Raw genomic sequence first — 19,680 nt, forward strand, 5'->3', positions numbered from 1 at the left:
GGAGAACATTTAATGCTTCCCCCAAAACCCAAGGTGCAGCAACACCCAGGGCGGCGTCCCGTGCAGATGATGGATTGAGGGGTGAGTTAAAAGAGGGAATTCAGTTCCCAAAGGGGGCTTGGGCCTGATGGATGTGGGCAGGAAGGACGACAGACAGGTTACCCAAAGCCATAGACAGTGTATTTCTGAGTCCCGTAACAGACCGTGCCCGAAACTCTCCACAAGGTCACGACTGGAAACAAACCCCCGAACAAACAAACCCAAATGCAAGAGAGAAGGGGAAAGAAAAGGGCAACAAAAGACACGCACGAGCACTCGACATCCAGAAGCCCCAGTTAGCCTCTCTCTGTTTTTCGACATTGCAACAAGTTTTGGTAAAGCCAGCAAAATGGAGGAATGTCTTTGGGTTTGGGATTTTTTTTTTTCTTTTTAATTTTTTGGGTCTTTCCTTACTGGAAAGGTGACGTTAATGCCAAAAGGATTTGGTCTCTCCCCACGCTTCCCTGGCCCTCCCCATGCTCGTGGTCGAGGTGTGACAGCTGCTTGTCCCCAGCCTGTGCCCGGGGATGCTGCGGCAGCACATCATCTGTATCCTCACTGCACCTTCCTCCCCCCTGTCCAGTCTGGACTCATCAGATTCATTTAGCTTTTCTTTTCTCCCTCTTTTTTTTTTTAGAAAAAAAACCCTTTTTTTTTTTTTAATAAGAAAAATAAAAAAAATTTAATGGTTTCATGGATAAATGACAGGCGAGTAAAAGCATTCCGGTCCTGAGAGCCCTCTGCCGGGGCCAAGCTCTCCAAGGAGCGATGCGCACCGGCCAGCCCGGACTCCTGCGGGGGGGAGCGGGGGCCGAGCAGCGCCCTGGCCCCCAGCACGGCCCCCTGCTCTGGGCTTCATCCCCGGCTGGCCTGGAGGAGCAGAGCAGCGCTCGTCATAACTCGGTGATCTCCAGAGGGCTCTCCATGATCACCTCCCGCATCTTGTGCAAGGGCGTGGACTTGGCCGACTCGGTGCGCGCGTTGTGGTCGCTGTAGCCCCCGCAGTCGGCGGTCAGAGTCTCCAGCGAGCGGCCCAGCACCTTCTGGTCGTCCTCGGGCAGGCTGTTGAGGTCGGAGGCGAGCAGGGTGCCCGTGCTGCCGTGCACGACGTGGATGCCGTCCGGACCCTTGAGCTCCACCGGCTGCTTGTGCCGGAAGCGCAGGCTGCCCTGGCTGGGGCTGCGCTCCTCCTCCTCGTCCTCCAGCTCCTTCTGGATCAGCTGCAAGAGAGCCGTGACGGAGGGAGAATCACCAGGGCAGCTCCCGGCTTCCCGGAGGGAAGGGCCCTCCTCTTGTGAAGCACCCTCAGAGCACGGTGATGGGGATCACCAGGAGATGACCTCCAGATGGGTCTCTCCATCCCCGGGCAGATGCCCCAGCTCAGGCACTGCTCCATCCCTGGGCAGATGCCCCACTTTGGGCACTGCTCCATCCCTGGGCAGATGCCCCAGCTCAGGCACTGCTCCATCCCTGGGCAGATGCCCCAGCTCAGGCACTGCTCCATCCCTGGGCAGATGCCCCAGCTCAGGCACTGCTCCATCCCTGGGCAGATGCCCCAGCTCAGGCACTGCTCCATCCCCGGGCAGATGCCCCAGCTCAGGCACTGCTCCATCCCCGGGCAGATGCCCCAGCTCAGGCACTGCTCCATCCCTGGGCAGATGCCCCACTTTGGGCACTGCTCCATTCCTGGGCAGATGCCCCATTTTGGGCACTGCTCCATCCCTGGGCAGATGCCCCAGCTCAGGCACCAGCTGCCCCCAGAGTGGCCAAGAAGGAGTTTGGACCTGGGTTGGAATCTGGGCTTGTATGAAAGTGGAAGGACAGGAGGCAGACAGGGAAAGAAGATGAAGGAAGGCTGGATGGGGCTGAAGGGGAATAGGGGCATGGATAGAGGAGGGCAGAAGGGCTGAAAGGCATCTCCCACCCCACTGCTGTCCTCTGCTCTCTTCTCCCCTCCTTTTGCACCCCCATGAAGGGCAGAAGGCCACAGGAGGAATTTCTTCTCCCCAAACCAGCCCTTCTGCACCAACACTCTCCATCCCAGCATTTTTGCCTCAGAACCCTGTGTTTTTGAGGCAAAAACCAGAGAAGCAGGAGGAAGGGAAGATGATCCCCCACAGCTTTGGCCAGCCTTGGCAGAAATGGGAGCTGATGGACAGAGCCCAGTCTGCAAAGAGGGGCGTCCTCTCCTGGGCTCGGAGAGACCGAGGGAGAAGGTGGTGTGTGCTGATCAGAGGAAACACAGGCAGCCACTGTGGGGAACCAGCATCCTGGAAAACCAGTGAAAAAACAGCAGTGAGAACCAGTGGAAAACCACTATCTGGCTTGTTTTGACCGAGCAGAGAGTGGGGGCAGCACTGGTGACAGCGACCAGAGCCTGCGGGGCCAGGAGGACACACTGCATCCCAGAGGGCACGGCAAGCCTGTCCCCAGAGCCACGCACACCCCTCTACCTCCGAGACCGAGGAGCGGTCGCCCTGGCTGGCGGTGGCCTTATGCACCATCCGCTGGGCAAAGAGCTTTTTCAGGCGCATGTAATCATCCAGCACCACCTTCAGGAGCGTGCCCTGGCCGGGGGGGAGAGACCGTGCGTTATCCGGGGCGGGCGGCTCGCTCAGAGGGAGCCCGGCCTCGTCCCAGCGCGTTTTGGAGCGGCACCACCCTGCGGCGCGGAGAACCTGGAAGGTGCAGAGGGGACTCCTGGGCGCAGGACACCCTAAACGCTCACCTTGATGGGTCCCTCCCGCATGATCTGCCCCAGCTTGGCGATGTTGTCGTACTCCTGGATGGCGGCGCGCAGGTAGCGGTCATCCTCGGGCTTGGCGGCCGAGGGCTCCCGGCCGAAGGTGCCCTGCGGGGACACGGGCGGCTCAGCGCGGCGGCACCGAGGGCACCCAGGGGTCCCGCGGCGGGGCCGGGTCTCACGTGGGTGCGCGCCGGGCTGTTCCACAGGTCCGTGATCTCGCTCAGGTTCTCCGGCAGGTCGTCCTCGTGCTCCGCCTGCGCCGCCAGCTCCATGTTCCTGCAGAAGGGGTCCAGCCACACCGGGTTGGCCCTGCGTCATCAACAGTAAAAGGTTTTAAGATCATGAAATTCCGGGGAATGAGAAAGAAACTAGACTTAGAGGGGCCCTGGAAAAATGTTAAAAATGGATGCTGAAAATGTTAGGCTTTGTGTTTGCCAGGTCATGTGAAACTGCACCTGCGTAAGGAGTATGTGATAAATGATATAATTGGTAGATGTGATGATTGTTTAGTAATTAAATATAATTATTGTCTAATCGTAAGAAGAATCGTGAGGAACTATGTTAGAAGTTTGAGGGGGACCACGAGGGGCCTATGCTTGGATGAAATCTATGTATACAACAGAACAATATAAGTTTAATAATTAACATGAAAGCTATATAACGATAGAATATAAAAACATGTTCATCCCGAACCCATGTTGGGGTCAGATTTGGGTTTGTACCCCTGACGCCCAGAGCTCTTCAATAAAAGCACCTGCACATAAATCATTCTGGTAATTATGTGTTCCTGAACATTAACATTATCCCTAACCCTGTCCCGAGCCTGATGCTGAGGCTGCACTGCCTCCTCCTGCCCTGTGCAGGTATGAATTTGGCTGCTCCGGATCCAGATGTGTGTCAAACCCTGCCCACTATCTCTGCTTACCCCAAACCTGGCCAGGATTGGCAGAGATGGAGCCACAGAAGAAATAATAATATTTTTTAGCTTATAAAGCTCTCAGAGCGAGCGCGTGTCCCAGGATCAGTAATGCACCACGCAGGGCAGAGCAGACATCGTGTCTCTACCTCCTGGCTCCAAAACACAGGCATGCCTCTCTTGGGAGCAGCCTCCAGCCCCAGGAGGTGGCACTCACCCATCAAAGGAGTACTTGTTGGTGTTTGGCATGTCCATGATGTCCATGAAGCCTCTGTTCCCTGCAACAGGCAGGGGTGAGAGTTACAGGGCAGCAAACCATGGGGTGACACTTCTTTGTCAGGGAGGGATAAAGAGGAACCAAAAAGGCAGTGAGAAACACGGTGGGGTGTGGCAAGTAAAACAGAGCTTGATGCTGAGAAAAGCCTCCCAGCATGACACCTTGCTGGGCAGGATCACCTCTGATATACACGCCATGATGTCCCCCATGTGTCCCTGCGACACCCCACTCTGCCATGCAGCTGGGACACCCCAAACACTGCTCACCAGTGGAGCCAGCCACGATGGCTTTCAGTTTCCTTTTGTGCCTGCAAAAGAAACACAGCCAGTTGGGGTAGAAAGTAAGGAAGATGCTGGAAAGGAGGAGGACACACAGATTTGCAATAACCCTTCATAACAGGGTGTGCAATCAATAATAAATGTTAAATAAGGCAGGGGAGCTTTGAGGGGAGATGTACTAACACCATTAAAACCATGCATTTTGGAGGAAGCTGACGCCCTCCTCTGCTTGCTGGCATTTCCAGGCCCAGGAGAAGCCACGCTGGTCCCCCTGGTCTAAGGGGACATGGCAGGGGCTGGGCAGAGCCCAGGGGTCACTCACACTGTCCGGTAGTACCAGTTCATGAGGATGAAGAGCATGGCAGCCAGGAAGAGCAGGACAGCCAGCACGATGATTGCCATCTAGGAGAGACAGAGGCGTGGGGGAACCTCCAGGGGCCACACGCCCCAAGTTATCCGGGTGGAACAGCTCTCCAGCACTGAGCAGTGCCCGTGGGAAGGGACACCTCCCCCAGAGGGCTGCGGGCAGCCCCTCCCAGCCCAGCTGGACCCGTACCTGCAGAGCCGAGAGGTCGTCGGGCGCCCGGGCAGTGATGGCAGGCTGCACGTCCAGCACGTTGTAGTTCCTGAAGAGATTCCTCAGCTGCTCCTTGTTCTCGTCTATCATCTGAATGACCCTGGGAAGAGAAGGGTTGCTTGGGCCCCCTGACGTGACGCGGGGTGCCCGGGGAGCCAGGCTGGGCGGGGGGACGGGGGATGTACCGCTCCACGTCCAGGATGCGGTTGGTCTCCCTGTTCACCACGTGGATCAGCAGCTCCGTCTGGGCAAAGTTCACCCGGCCCTTCTTGTCAACGTGGAACTGGAGAGAGAAAGCGAGGTCTGCAGGGTGGGACAGGAGTCTCCTCCTGAGCATCCTCGAGGTGTGCTCATGTGGCAGGACACCCTCAAGCGTCATCTGGACCCCCACAGTACACTCCAACCTGGGATGTTTCCATCACCTTCAGAACTCAGGGGTGTCTGTGGTTATCCAGGCAGGACTCCCACGAAGGAGACCTCCCAAACAGCATGTGGAAGATCATCTACCCCCCAAAGCAAGCTCCAAGGCGGATGGTTACCTGCACATCATCCGTGTTGACGATGGCGCCGGTGATGTTGGAGAGCAGGCTGATGAACTCCTCCTCGAACTGCCTGACCCTGTCAGGGATCTCGTTGATGATGATCTTGACCCGCTGGTCGTCCCGCAGGATGTAAATCCCCACGATGGCCGTGTCGTTGTGGCCCACCAGGTCAGAGGCCATAATGTCCACCACAAAGTAGCCGGGGTTGTAGGCAGTGAAGAGGTCGAAGGTTCGCAGGATGCCATCAAGGGTTCCTGTGGAATGAACGGTGACAAGCCCGGGATTGTCACAGGCATCTTTTATGGAAAATCCTTTCCTTAGGATTTTTTCTCCTGAGAAGCTGAGGGGCCTCAGGAACAAAATGTAAACAATGATTATCTGCTGCTGAGGAATGCAACAGGTGCATCTGTGATTGGTCTCATGTGGTTGTTTCTAATTAATGGCCAATCACAGTCAGCTGGCTCGGACTCTCTGTCTGAGACAAAGCCTTTGTTATCATTCTTTCCTATTCTATTCTTAGCCAGCCTTCTGATGAAATCCTTTCTTCTATTCTTTTAGTATAGTTTTAATACAATATATATCATAAAATAATAAATCAAGCCTTCAGAAACATGGAGTCAGGTCCACGTCTCTTCCCTCATCCTCAGACCCCTGTGAACACTGTCACATGGGATCAGTGACCCCAGCCACAGGGACACCTTTGGCCACAGGGATGCCTCTGCCCAAGGCCCCATGCTCCTGCAGCAGGCTGGGCACCCACCAATGCTGAAGATGTTGGCCACCTCCTCGGAGTCGTTGGAGTGCTGCTTGATGTAGCGGATGCCCAGGATGTGGTACAGGACCAGGCTGTTGTTGCCCACGTCGGCGTCCACTGCCAGCACTCGGATCAGCTCCGACCCCACCTTGGCATCGGTGGCAACCCCTTTGAGGGAGAGATGGGAAAGGGACCTGGGGCCAGGCTGGCTCTCACTGCCCCTTTACCCTGCTGGATTTTCCTGGATTACCTCTGGCTCCAGGTGCCCCCCAGCCCCTGGCACCTCTTACCCGCCGTGTACTCTGACTTGGTGAACTGGGGGGCCTGGTCATTGATGTCATCCAGGAAGATCCGCACCTCCTGCAGGGTCAGGTCCTCGCTGAGGTCCCAGAACTGGGCCCTGGCTGCCTGCTGGCCCCGGGGAGGAGCCCAGTTCCTCTGGCTGGATGCCTTGACGATGATGGAGTGGTATGGCTCCTTCTCCCGGTCCAGGTCCCGCAGGACCTTCAGCTTCCCCTCCCGGCTCAGCTGGAAGTTGCTCTCCTCGTTCCCAGCTGGGTGCAGAAAGGCATCCCCAGTCAGTCCTCTTCCAAAACGCCACCTCGGCCATCGAGCAGGGCAGAGGGGCAGCAAGGAGAGGATGGAAATCCTGGGTGAGTGAGGGGAGTGTGTGGGGAGGGACACAGAGCTGCCATCTCCACACCCACCTGCTATGAAGTAGTAGACGATGGCGTTGGAGCCCTCATCCGCGTCCACCGCGCCGGTGACATTCCCCACCACGGTGCCTGGCGGCGAGTGCTCGGGGACAGAGAGTGCCTGGAACTGGGGACTGTCCCTCTGCCAGAGACCCCAGGGAAAGGAACGTCATGAGCACTTAAATTAAATGTTGGGGTTGTTTTAAACCAAAGCAGACAAATCCCACCGGTGCTCCCCACCATGGCGACGCCCAGGTGTGCACGCTTCATCACACGTGATCACTGGCATCCCCACCCCTGCATCCCCTGCATTCCCTGCATCCCCTGCATCCCCTGCGCCCCACCCCCTTTGCCCTGGTGCCTTACAGGTGGCCTGAGGAAGATGGGTTCATTGTCATCGATGTCATCGAGCTCTACCTGCAGGGGCTGCATGGTCTCGTAGGGTGGCTGGCCCTGGTCGGAGGCCACGATGATCAGCTGGGGAGAGAGGCAAAAGGGCTGTCCTGGGCAAAACCAGGCTGGGAGACATCACTGAGGCAGGGACAGAGAGAGGACAGCTGGATGCTGGAGAATTTTGGGGGGACTTAACAGGGAATTGGGTGCTGGCCCACCAGGATGCAACCCCCCTAAGACACTTGATAACCACCCAGTTCCTGCTAAGGTGTGACACCTCCACCACCGTGTCATCATGATGCCATCCCCACCACATCCCGTGCATCCCACCAGCCCCGCAGGGACCCACGGCCCCAGGGCCTGGCTGGCTCACGTTGTACACTGCCTGCTGCTCCCTGTCCAGCCGCATGGCTGTCTGGATCAGCCCGCTGACCGAGTCGATGGTGAAATACTCCCAGTCCTTGTTCCCTGCCCCTGTCTTCAGCAGGCTGTAGAGCACCTCTCCGTTGAGACCCTCGTCTTTGTCCGTGGCATACACCTCGTAGACATTGGACCGCAGGGGGATCTCCTGCGTGCCCACACACAGCCTGTCACCATGGCATTTTCTGGAAAACCCTCTTTGCCCAGGATTTTCTCCTGAGAAACTAAGAGGCCTCAGAAAAGAATGAAAACATAACTATCTGATTGCTTGGGAATGTGGAGATCGTTTACTAACAGGTGCATCTTTGATGGGTTCCATGTGAATTGTTTTTAATTAATGAGCAGTCGCCATCAGCTGTGTCGGACTCTGAGGAGTCAGTCACGAGCTTTCACTATCATTCTTGTTTAGCCTTCTGATGTATCCTTTCTCTTTCTTTAGAATAGTTTTAGTATATCATTAATATCATATCATATCATATCATATCATATCATATCATATCATATCAATCAGCCTTCTGGGAACATGGAGTCAAATTGTCATCTCTCACCTCATCCTGGGGACCTCACACCACCACAACAGCCCTTCAGCCTTGGCACTGCATGCAAACCCCCTGCTCCCCCTGCCCCTCCAGGCCCCCTTGGTCCAAAATCCCTTGGTTTGGAGGTCAGCAAGCTCCCCCCACCCGAAACCCAGCAGGGGGATGGCAACACAGAGCCATGATCCCCTCTGGGCTGGTGGCTGGGGACTGGCTGAGACGTGCACTGGGGGCTGGCTGAGTCAAGCCTGGCTTCCCAGAAAGCAGAAGCATCTCCAGTGTCAGCATTTCCAGCCCATGTTTATAAACACGGTCTGCACGCACCGGCTGTTTACTAATTCCCAGTGCTGCTGGGGTTTCTGTTCCCCAAATCCGCCCCACCACCCTGCTCACACGTTTTGGAACGTCCACCCCCATGACCCAAACCCTCTTGCCACATCCTAAATCAAGGTCTGGTTGCATCCCCAGCGGAGATGGAGTTTGGATTTTGCTGTTACGGGCAGGAGAGCCCCTGAACTCACTCCCAACATGCCATGGCCCTGCTCCTTCCCAAGGGATTCACCTCCTTGATGTGCAGGATGGTGCCGTTGGGCGGGCGCACGAAGACGGGGCGGTTGTCATTGATGTCGATGACCTCGATGTGGAGCATGGTGGTGCCCCAGAGAGGGGGATGCCCCTTGTCCGTGGCCACCACAGTCAGGTTGAACCTCTCGTAGGACTGCAGGCGCCGCCGGGATGTGACCAGCCCGGAGTCCTTATTGATCTTGAAAGCCTCTGGGGAGAGAGAAAAGCCCCACACCTCTGGCTCAGGATGCTTTGCACCAGATAAATGGTGACTGGAAATGGGTATAACCAGCTGGAATGCACCCCCACAGCAGGCCAGGGGTGTGGGTGGTGTCAGGGCTTTCAGAGCATGCCAGCCCATTGCCACATCCTTGTCTCTGGGACCTGCTCCCTGGTCAGCCCCGTCTGTGCTTCACTCCTGCCCAGGCTGGCACAGTGGAGCTTTTGGCTGATTTCTGCAATTTCTCAGTGTGCAGATATCCTGGATTTCAGGCACTATCACTATCCACCCACACCTCTTTGCCCCTCAAAGCCTTCACCTGAAGCAGGCAGTGAGTCTGCTCCAAGACACACTGGGTCTAACAGAAAGTTCTGCTGGGGTGAGGAAGACAAGAGCATAAGCCAAGGCTGGCTGTAGGACAAAGGCAGGCAAAGCCCTAACATCCCACACCATGAGATGAGAACTGGAAACTGCAGACAAATGGAGAAAGCTCCCACTTTCAGTATCGCTCCCAGGAGTCCAGAGCAGCCACAGGAGATGGGGTGTGGGCTTGGTGCCCATGACTCCTTCCTCCTCATAACCCTCCTCCCTGGGAAGAGCCCCTGCCCCAGCACCCACCTGCTCCAGGACCCTCGATGCTGTAGGTCACCACGCCGTTGTCCCCCTCGTCCAGGTCGGTGGCACTCATGGTGATCACTGATGTCCCTGCCGGCTCATTCTCGTACACGCTGGTGCTGAACTGGCTCTTGCTGAACTGGGGCCTGACGTCGTTGATGTCCAGCACCGTGATCAGCACCTTTGGCAAAGCACAGCCAAAGGTGTGAGGCTGGGGAAGGCTGGGCAGCCCCTGGGGCCGTACCCCTGCTGTGACCTGCAGCTCTGCTGCTGCAGAGAGGTGCCCTTCCTGCTATTTGTTTAACTCCACCAGCTGAATTCCTGCCTCCAACAATGGGGGCCGCCGTGGCTGGGGCAGCCATTCATGCCACAGCACTGCAGACAATAGTGTCACCCTTGCCTGCCCCTCCTGTCGACGTGCTGTCCCCGCAGCACAAAGTGCCCTGCAGCATCCACCCCACGGCTCCCGGCGTCACCCGCTCTTCCTTCTGCCCAATTCCCCCCAGTCCAGCCCCTGGGAGGAAAGGTGGGGCTTTAACACCTTCTTGCTGGTGGCCAGCACCCAAGGGGTGACGGGAGGAGGAGGAGGGCCCTACCTGCACAGAGTTCTCCCGACGGTTGCTGGAGACATCCCCAGGGTTGTCCCTGGCCACGGCCGTCAGAGTGTAGTGATCCTTCTTTTCCCGGTCCAGGGCTGACAGGATGTAGATGTCACCCTGCAGCACACAGAGACCTTCAGGTGGACCTCGTCTGGCAGAGCTGGTACTCAAGAAGGGGCACAAGGTGAGGTGTGGGAGCAAGGCACAAGCTGGGACCATTTCAGCCTCCCCTCCCTTCCCCTGCTCTGTTCCAGCCTCGGTTGGCTCCTTACCGTGTTGGGATTTATCCCAAACTTGCCCTCTCCGTCGCTCAGGCTGTACTGGATGAGAGCGAACTGCCCGGAATCCGCATCGGTGGCCGTGACGCTCAGGATGACCGTGCCCAAGGGCACGTCCTCAAACACAGCTTTCTGCAACAGAGGCAGCAAGGCAGGACTGGCTCAGCCCCTGCTGTCGCAGCGGGCAGCAACCGAGGGCACAGCTGGCACAGCTGGCACCCAGCACTGGTGCTCCAGATTGCAATGCAAGATGTTTTCCATTACCATCTGTATGGCAGATTACCTTTGTCAAGTGGGCAGCTTGCCTTATCTCTCTCTCTGAGTGACCACAATCACACCTCCCTCAGGAGGGGACATTGCTGATAACAGACTATTGAATGTCACTGCGTGGCTGATAAGAACTATAACATCCCATTGGGAGATGCTCCGCCCAGGGGGAGGAGCCAAGCATTGCTACCCAGATATAATCCAGGGGGAGGAGCCAAGCATTGCTACCCAGATATAATCCAGAGGGAGGAGCCAAGCATTGCTACCCAGATATAATCCAGAGGGAGGAGCCAAGCATTGCTACCCAGATATAATCCAGAGGGAGGAGCCAAGCATTGCTACCCAGATATAATCCAGGGGGAGGAGCCAAGCATTGCTACCCAGATATAATCCAGAGGGAGGAGCCAAGCATTGCTACCCAGATATAATCCAGAGGTTTTGAGACACCAGCACGGCTTTCTCCATGGGATTCCCCAGAGGAACATCAGCTGCCTCTCCTTCCCCTGGATCTTCAGAGGAAGAATACATCCTTCTCTACAGGATCCCTGCTCCAACAGAACCACCCCTGACACTGCAGGAGGGCTGAGCCACATTTCCAATGGCACTGCCACCAACACCCTGACCCACAGGGTGTCAGTTTGGCTTCTGGCTCTTTCAGTGTTGTTCTGCATTGTTTATTTTATCCTTTTTATTTTCCTTCCCTATTAAAGAACTGTTATTTCCTGCTCCCATATTTTTTGCCTGAGAGCCCCTTAATTTAAAATTCAGAGCAATTGGGAGGGCTGGGGAGGGTTTACATTCTTCATTTTCAGGGGAGGCTCCTGCCTTCCTCAGCAGACTCCTGTCTTTCCAAACCAAGACAACTGGGCACAGCCAGACTCCCAGCAAGGTGTTGGCACAAAGCACAAAGCGCGTGCCAGCGTTGGCCATTTTCTCCAAATGGCTCAAGCACAGGCAGAGGGAAGAGAAGGTGTCCTTGGAGAACCCCCAGCTCTGTGCCTGTCCTCAGCAGCCCAACACACCCCCAGTTTGACAGGAGTGCTCACCTGGTAGGAGGGTTGGCTGAAAACAGGGTTGTTGTCATTGATGTCCACGATCTGCAGGTATACGGGGATCTCAGCGGATCGGCGGGGAGAGCCGTTGTCGGAGGCACGGACGGTGAAGTTCAGCCACTGCACCTCCTCATAGTCCACCGTCCTGTTGGCCACAACCTTCCCTAGAGGATGGCAGACCCCGGAATGAGAAACCTGACCCAGGTCACCCACCTGCCCCAGAGTCCCACGTCCCCAGGCCACCAACCTGCCGAAGGGTCTTCCAGACAGGCGTAACCTTCCGGAGAGAGGTTCAGCAGCTCGTAGGTGATCTGCCCATTGGCACCTTTGTCTGGGTCCACTGCTGAGATGGAGATGAGTGTGGTGCCCTGCGTGGCTCCCTCCAGGATCCGCTCAGTGAAGTAGGTGACCCCAAAGGGGCGGAAGCGGGGCGTGTTGTCATTGACGTCCAAGACGTTGACTGTCAGCTTGGCTGTGGCCATGGCGGAGACCACAGAGGGAGAGAAGAGAAGAACCAATGAGAAAGAGAAGGGAAGGAAGGTTGGGTTGAAGGAGGGTTGTAAAGGCACAAATGTGAAAGTCCAGGAGAGCCAGCAGGTGCTGGTTCATCAAGAAAAAAATTAGTATGCCCCAAAGACACTATGCCCTGAGCACGCTATGGGTGCTCCTATGCTGCAGTGGGACACCTGCTCCTGAGCTTTGTGTCTTCTCACATGAGCCTGAATTTACCCATAGTGGGGTGGCGAGATACCATAGGAATGGTAATGAAGAGATGAGTGTCTCCCATGGAAGGGTTATGGGCACACAGTCCTTTCCTCCCATTATAAGATTATGGGCACACAGTCCTTTCCTCCCATGGTAAGGTTATGGGCACAAAGTCCTTCCCACACCCACTGCAGCCCTGGGATTTCTGGGACATTCTCTAAAGGAGTCCTCAGGGGAGAACCTGAACCTGACGGGACTGGTCCCACTGGAAATGCTGCTGGTCAGGATGGAGAGGAAGGTGGGAGAGCTGCTGGTTATCCAGAAGCTTCACTGGTGCCTGGGAAGGCTGTGCCAGTCCCTGTGCCCTCCCTTACCATTGGGCACGCTGACCGAGCGGTCGATGACTTCGCTGGCGTTGTCATGGACAGAGATGGTGACCTCGTAGGTGGCCACTAGTTCACGGTTGAGGGGAGTTTTGATCTTCACAGCTCCTGGGAACCCCAAAAAGATGGATGTCTCAGGCTGTGCCTGTGCCCCTGCCTGGGCAGGGGGGTGTGTACCAGCCCACCGCTGCATCCTGCACCATGCTTGTTCTCCTGTCCCTCCAAAGGGTGAATGAGGAAAACACTCGAGAGCTACAGGAAGAGACAACTGTTCTCCCCCTGGTCTCCATGTCCTTCCTACCTGTCTGTTCCACACAGCCTCAGGTGGTTCTTGTTGTGTATCTAAAAGTGGTTTGGGAGCAGCTGTTGCTGCTCCCCTGCACAACCCCATCCACCTGAGCTCAGCATCTTTAACAACTTTGTCCTGTATCTTTTCCAACAAGGTAATTTTTCTGTCTGGATCAGCTTTGTGCTTCCAAAAGAGATGTGAGGAGCTCCTGGCCCTCCTTCCCCAAAGGAGCCCACCACCTGCCCTGGAGTGGCCCTTGCTCCCCCAGGGAGGGGGCTTGGGTGCAGTCTGCTAAGGCTGAGCAGCCCCCGGCCCGCAACGGAGGCCAACTCTGCCGGTGGAGATGGGTGAGATGGAGGAGACCACGGTGGCACGGAGACAGGAATGAGCACAGACACAGAGACAAAACTGAGAGCAGGAAAAGAAAGCAAAGTTAAGTCAGTTAGACAGGAAAGAGAAGGGTGAGACAGTGGGGAGGCAGGAGAGGAGCACCACCGCCCCATACCTTGGACACCTACCTCCAGGCAGAGAAGAAGAAGAAGTAGAAGCAGAAACGAGGAGAGGGGTCCACACTGCCCACTCCTCCCTTCCCGCTCTCCTACCTGTCCTGAAATCCACCGTGAAGGCTCCCTGCTGGTCGGGCACCAGCGCGTCCGTGTCGTCGCGGGCCACGATGCCCAGCAGGTAGTACTCCAGGCGGGGGTGCAGGTCCCTGTCGATGGCCGTCACCTCGGCCACCACGGTGCCCGGGGGAGCAGACTCGGGGATGCTGACGCTCTGGATGGGGTTGATGAACTCGGGCCGGCAGTCGTTGACGTCGTCGATGAGGATGCTGACGGTGGCCGTGCCCGACAGCGGCGGCGTGCCCTGGTCCACGGCCACCACCACCAGGCGGTAGGCGTCGCGCTCCTCGCGGTCGATGGTGATGTTGGCCACGCGGATCACCCCCGTGCTGGCATCGATCAGGAACCTGTCCTGGCCACCACCCTCAATGCGGTAGTCCAGCTGTTGGTTGAGGCCACTGTCAGCGTCCGTGGCTGTCACCTGGAGGACGGAGAAGCCTGGAAAGGTGGGACACAGCCCTCTCAAGAGAGGGTTGGAGGGCAGCAGCAACAAGCCCTTGGTCCCAAGGCAAATACCATCAAGAGACATAGGCAGCCTCAATTCCCAGATTTTGACCCCATCCTGGCCAATGGTGTCACTGGGAGCAGGATTTTCACAGTCCCAAGGGGACACGTGGGTCACCCCGTTTCCCACCCTGACATCCAGTGCTGACCTGGAGGGCTGTTCTCCAACAGCCGCACTGTGATGGATGCTGGCTGGAAGACAGGGCGGTTGTCATTGTCATCCAGGACGGTCACTGCCAGGCTGGCCGTGCTGTTCAGCCCCCCCACATCACGAGCCATCAGTGTGAATTCCAGGTGAGGGTCCAGCAAAGCCTCTCGGTCGATCACACCACCAGGCTTCACCGAAACCACACCTGGAGAAAAAGGGGAAAAGCCTGGTGGCAGACCACATGGAGACCTGGTGGCCCTGGGCTGGGGACAGACCAGCTGAGCCACCTCACCTGTCCTGTTGTTGATAACAAAGAGGTCCGGGGATGCCTTCAGGAGCTCGTAGGTCACCACGGCATTGCTGCCCTGGTCAGCATCCAGAGCTAGGATGGGGCCATTGAGCATTGTGACAGGAGTCCCTGGACGAGATGACAAAAGCATTAGGGAGGGTGGCAGTCCCCTGGAGGGCCCCCCTGTCCCCCTCCCACCCCAGTGACACATGAGGGACAGCAATGAATGGATGGAGGAGGTGACAGAGCCGGGCCTCAAGGGGTGTGAGGCACTGGGGGGTGGCTGCTGCAGCCTTGCAGACCGACTCGCGAGGCCCAGGAGAGGTGGTGGGACATCCAGCTAAAAGCAAACAGACAGACACATCCATCAGAGGGGTGGCAGCAGCGCCCTACCACCAAGAGTGTCACCTGGAGGCACCCAAACCCTTTGCTTGAGATGTTTCTCAAGGGTGGGACAGGATACCTGAAGTCTTGGAGCAGGGAGCAATTTAAATGGCAGGAAGACAACACAAAATAGTAAGAATAGTGTTTCTAGCTCTTTGTCTGGGAAACGTCCATCTGGACAGGCTGAGCTCTTTAAAAATCTCTAACCCCTGGAGCAAGGCAGTTCCAGCTGATGGAGAGATGGCAGCCCATCCTCTTCAGGGCATAGGGCAGATGTGTGCCCTCAAGTCTGCCCCCAGGGCTCTGCTCATCCCACGGGCACCTGCTGCAGCTGAGCAAATCCCAAATGGTGCCCATTTTGTGCCAGGAAAGGTTTCCACATGCAGCATGAATCAAAGCTGTGGTCTCCTCAAGGCTCATCAAGGCACAAGCTCCTCAAACTCAGCATCCCTGTCCCAGTGAGCTGCAGCCCTGCCCTGCCCATCATCCTTTCTCCTCCACCACGGCAGGGAGACATCTCCCCTCATCCAGTCCTGAAGGGAGTCTCCAGGAGCCACATAAGGGAGTGAAGAGAGACCTACCAGGGGGCGAGTTCTCCATCACCTCAGCCTGGTAGGAGCTCTGGGTGAAGAGGGGGCGGTTGTCGTTCTCATCCGCTATGGAAATGACCAGCAGGTCGAAATCCTAAAGGAAAGTTGGGACAAGAGGGCGATGACCACAGTGTCCTTTCCTTGAGCCCACCTTCCCCCTCTGGGGCAGTCAAAGGATGCTCCACTATCATTGTGGTTGTCCAGCTCTCCAGCCCAACACTGTCCCACCTTCCATGACATCTGCTGTTGCATGGAGTCAACAAATGACTTTGGACTCGCCCTAGATCCTACTGCTCCTGTTCCCTGCTGGGAATGGGGTTGTAGCCCCCTCCCTGTGATCCCCAGACGCTCTCTGGCGATGGGGCTGCTATCAGAAACACCGTGGGTAAAGGCAGTGCTTGGTTTTGGCCATTTTTCCCCCCCTGCCCCGCCGGAGGCCCCGGCAGTGTCCGTAATTACCCGCCTGGCATTGCGGATGTTCTCGGGGTTGTCCTTCACCGTCACCGTCAGCCTGTACTCGGCCACCCGCTCCCTGTCCAGCGGGCGGTTCACGTACACAACGCCACTCTGCCGGGGAAACGAGGGAGGAAACACCACAAAATGCCACTTTAGTGGGGGAAACAAGGGAGGAAGCACCACAATGTCACTTTAGTGGCACCACAGTGCCACTCTGCCGGGAGAAACAAGGGAGAAAACACCACAAAATGTCACTTTAGTGGGGAAAACAAGGGAGAAAGCACCACAATGTCACTTTAGTGGGGAAAACACCACAACGCCACTCTACCAGGAAAAACAAGGGAGAAAACACCACAATGCCACTCTGCTGGGAGAAACAAGGGACAAAACACCACAATGCCACTTTAGTGGGGAAAACACCATAATGCCACTCTACCAGGAAAAACAAGGGAGAAAACACCACAATGTCACTTCAGCGGGGAAAACAATGGAGGAAACACCACAATGTCACTTTAGTGGCACCACAATGCCGCTCTGCCAGAAGAAACAATGGAGGAAACACCACAATGTCACTTTAGTGGGGAAAACAACGGAGGAAACACCACAATGTCACTTTAGTGGCACCACAGTGCCACTCTGCCGGGAGAAACAAGGGAGAAAACACCACAATGCCACTTTAGTGGGGAAAACACCATAGTGCCACTCTACCAGGAAAAACAGGGGAGAAAACACCACAGTGCCACTCTTCCAGGGAAAACAAGGGACAAAACACCACAAAATGTCACTTTAGTGGGGAAAACAAGGGACAAAGCACCACAATGCCACTCTGCCGGGAAAAACAAGGGAGAAAACACCACAATGCCACTCTGCCAGGGAAAACAAGGGAGGAAACCAAACAATGCCACACTGCCAGGGAAAACAAGGGAAAAAACACCACAATGCCACTCTACTGGGGAAACAAAGGAGAAAACGCCACAATGCCACTCTGCTGGGGAAAACAAGGGAGAAAACACCACAATGCCACTCTAACAAGGGAGAAAACACCACAATGCCACTCTGCCGGGGAAAAGAAGGGACAAAACACCACAATGCCACTCTAACAAGGGAGAAAACACCAGTGGGATGCAAGGAATGCTTCCCCTAGGGCATTTCCTGCCAGAACAAGGATGCCAGACTGCACAGCTGGGTTCCCACCCCCATTATCCCAGCATCCCACCCCCTCATCCCAGCATCCCATCCCCTCCCGGGCCGTACGGTGCTGTTGATGTAGAAGGCATTCTCCGTGTTCCCCGCTGTAATGTCGAAGGTCAGCAGCGCGTTGGGGCCCTGGTCGGCGTCATGGGCGAGCACGCGGGTGACGAAGCTGGAGACGGCAGCGCTCTCGCTCAGCGTGATGTTCATGGGCAGGTTCAGCAGCACGGGGTCGTTGTCGTTGATGTCCAGCACGCGGACACCCACCACCATCTGCCAGGGAGAGAAGCAGGGCAGGCATGTGGCGCGCCTTTCCAGGCCGCCCATCCTTTTCTTGCACTGCCCAGGCAAGAGGCCCAGGATGGAGAGGCCTCTGGACACGAAGAAGGAGGTGGAGGGGAGGAGAATGAAGCCAGAGACCAAAAGGGAAGGATCTAAGCATGGGGACAGCTCAGAGCCCCCCGTGCCAGCGTGGGGACTCACGGTGGAGCTGAGGGGAGGCACGCCCCGGTCGCGGGCGGCGATGGTGAGGTTGTAGAAGGGGATGTTCTCGCGGTCCAGCTCGGCGTCCTTCCGCACCCGCAGCTCTCCTTCCACCGGCGAGATGACAAATTCCCCTGCCGGAGACAGCGGGGCCCTGGCTCTCACCAGGCTTTGGCTCCCCAGGGAGGGGCTTGTCTGTGAGTTGGGGCAGCACGGCAGGTTTGGGGACAAGCCCATGCCCCGTTACTGCAGGTACAGGAGGACTGACAGCCGGGGACTGTGCAGGGTGCACCCCCAGGCAGCACCAGGAGCAGGGGATGGGGTGAATGGCCAAACAAGAGGAGCCTGTCCCCATTTTCTGGGCCTTTCTGAAGATGCCAACAGCCCCTCTGTGCCCTGGGATGGCCAGAGCAGGGTGGGCCATCCCAGCACTGGACCTCCACAGCACTGACCCTCCACGAGCCAAAGGCCTTGTCCTGCTTGTTGTGGAAAAGCTTTGGGCTTCCAGATTCTGCCTTCCAGATTCTCTGGAGCAGTCACCACTCCCTTCACCAAGGGAAATCCAGATGTCTCCATGGTTAGGGATGCCCCCAGCTCCTCTGCCATCTGCACCATGCTGCTGGTGGAGCTGTGAGTGCTGGAGAGCAACTCAGTCCCCCAACACCCTGCAAACCCCACAGGGACTTGGGGACAAGGCTCAGTTTTTGCACTTTTTTTTTATGGCCTTTTTAACTTCTTTTTGCCCTTATTGCTCAGCAGTTTTCCCCCTTCCCTCCACCAGCCCCAGGCACCCCCTGCCCGGGCACGAACAGGTTAAGTTTCCTGTTGCTCAAACAGGATTTCCTGGTGTCGACAGGCCGAGCCGGGAGGGAGGATGGCGTTTCTGAAGCGCTTCCTCCCCGCGCTCCTGCGAGCCAGGCTCCTCCATGGGGCAGCCAGGGGGACAGGGGACACCCCGTGCGTGTGTCCCCACTCACCCAGGGGGTCCCCGGCGATGATGCTGTATTCCACTTGTCCACTGGGCCCCGAGTCGCCGTCGTGGGCCAGGAAAGTCCAGACACGAGGGCCGGGCTGGCCCTCGGTGACATCGAAGGGCCCCTCGTAGGGCCGCGGGAAGGTGGGACAGTTGTCGTTGATGTCATTGAGGTTCACCAGCACCTGCGGCCACGGGCAGAGGCACGAGGGTTGTGAGAGGAGAGGGTGGAGGGGAAGGGAAGAGCACCCTGCTGGCCACGAGCATGGGAAGCTGTGGAAGGCACAACACCTCCTGTATTTCTGGTTTTCTGGGCGCACCAGACATCCAGCTCACCGCTCAGAGAGTCAAACTCGGTTATTCCTGATCGTGCCCGCCCTACACGCACACTGCAGGACTCCAGCTGCACACTGCCAAACCTCTGGGCCACACGCCATGGGGGAACTCAACCCAAAAGCCCAACGTCCTCCACATCGACGTCCAAGGAGGACAAAACCACAGAGATGAGTCTGGAGACACGCGATCTCTGCGGCCAGCTGCACACCGGCTCACTCCTCTGCCTCCAACAAATACTTAATTCCTAATGCTGGGCAAACATTAAAAAATGGACCTGTTGCATCCTTGTCCCAACAAAGCCACCACCACTGGTGGCACAGGTGGTTATGAGAAAGGCACTGGAAATGAGGAGTTTTCTGACCTCCTGGTTGAAGAACAGTGAAACCCACCAGATGGGCATTTGTTGCTGATTAAATCTAATCTTTATAGAGAGTACATCCAAGATTCTTCTCCGTTTCCTAGCAGTGGAGAAAACAAACACTGTCATGCCTTATCAGGGTCCCATCACTGGGGATCTCAAATAATCCCTAAACCTCCTCCTAAAAGCTGTGTTTTTCA

At 56.7% G+C, this 19,680-nt stretch overlaps 1 protein-coding gene across 1 annotated transcript; it reads right to left on the reverse strand.

The window, feature by feature from the left end:
• Nucleotides 1-173: 173 nt before the first annotated feature.
• On the reverse strand, nucleotides 174-19,076 carry CDH23 (cadherin related 23). The gene is made up of 29 exons (XM_063164240.1): nucleotides 18,791-19,076; nucleotides 17,814-17,947; nucleotides 17,394-17,603; nucleotides 16,143-16,250; nucleotides 15,675-15,777; nucleotides 14,713-14,838; nucleotides 14,422-14,625; nucleotides 13,748-14,206; nucleotides 12,848-12,964; nucleotides 12,016-12,240; nucleotides 11,763-11,932; nucleotides 10,444-10,581; nucleotides 10,169-10,288; nucleotides 9,576-9,753; nucleotides 8,736-8,947; nucleotides 7,591-7,785; nucleotides 7,191-7,301; nucleotides 6,837-6,966; nucleotides 6,420-6,683; nucleotides 6,136-6,297; nucleotides 5,373-5,629; nucleotides 5,019-5,116; nucleotides 4,813-4,933; nucleotides 4,579-4,658; nucleotides 4,245-4,285; nucleotides 3,919-3,979; nucleotides 2,965-3,094; nucleotides 2,768-2,890; nucleotides 174-1,259 (listed from the first exon to the last, which is right to left on the reverse strand). The coding sequence occupies exons 3-29, from the start codon at nucleotides 17,601-17,603 to the stop codon at nucleotides 933-935; spliced, it is 4,470 nt and encodes a 1,489-aa protein (XP_063020310.1). The 5' UTR covers nucleotides 17,814-17,947; nucleotides 18,791-19,076; the 3' UTR covers nucleotides 174-932.
• Between the last annotated feature and the right edge of the window lie 604 nt (nucleotides 19,077-19,680).

This window comes from Melospiza melodia, chromosome 9 (genome assembly GCF_035770615.1).
Source record: "Melospiza melodia melodia isolate bMelMel2 chromosome 9, bMelMel2.pri, whole genome shotgun sequence".
NCBI lineage: Eukaryota > Metazoa > Chordata > Aves > Passeriformes > Passerellidae > Melospiza > Melospiza melodia.

Bases quoted from the DNA above. Each gene is read 5' to 3' on its own strand.
- CDH23 (XM_063164240.1), bottom strand. From the start codon at position 17,603: ATGGTGGTGGGTGTCCGCGTGCTGGACATCAACGACAACGACCCCGTG. The intron at 14,839-15,674 runs GTAGGTCTCTCT...CATCTCGTCCAG, and splicing joins GATGGAGAACTCGCCCCCTG to GGACTCCTGTCACAATGCTC. The intron at 12,965-13,747 runs GTAGGAGAGCGG...TGGGGTTCCCAG, and splicing joins CACGGTGGATTTCAGGACAG to GAGCTGTGAAGATCAAAACT.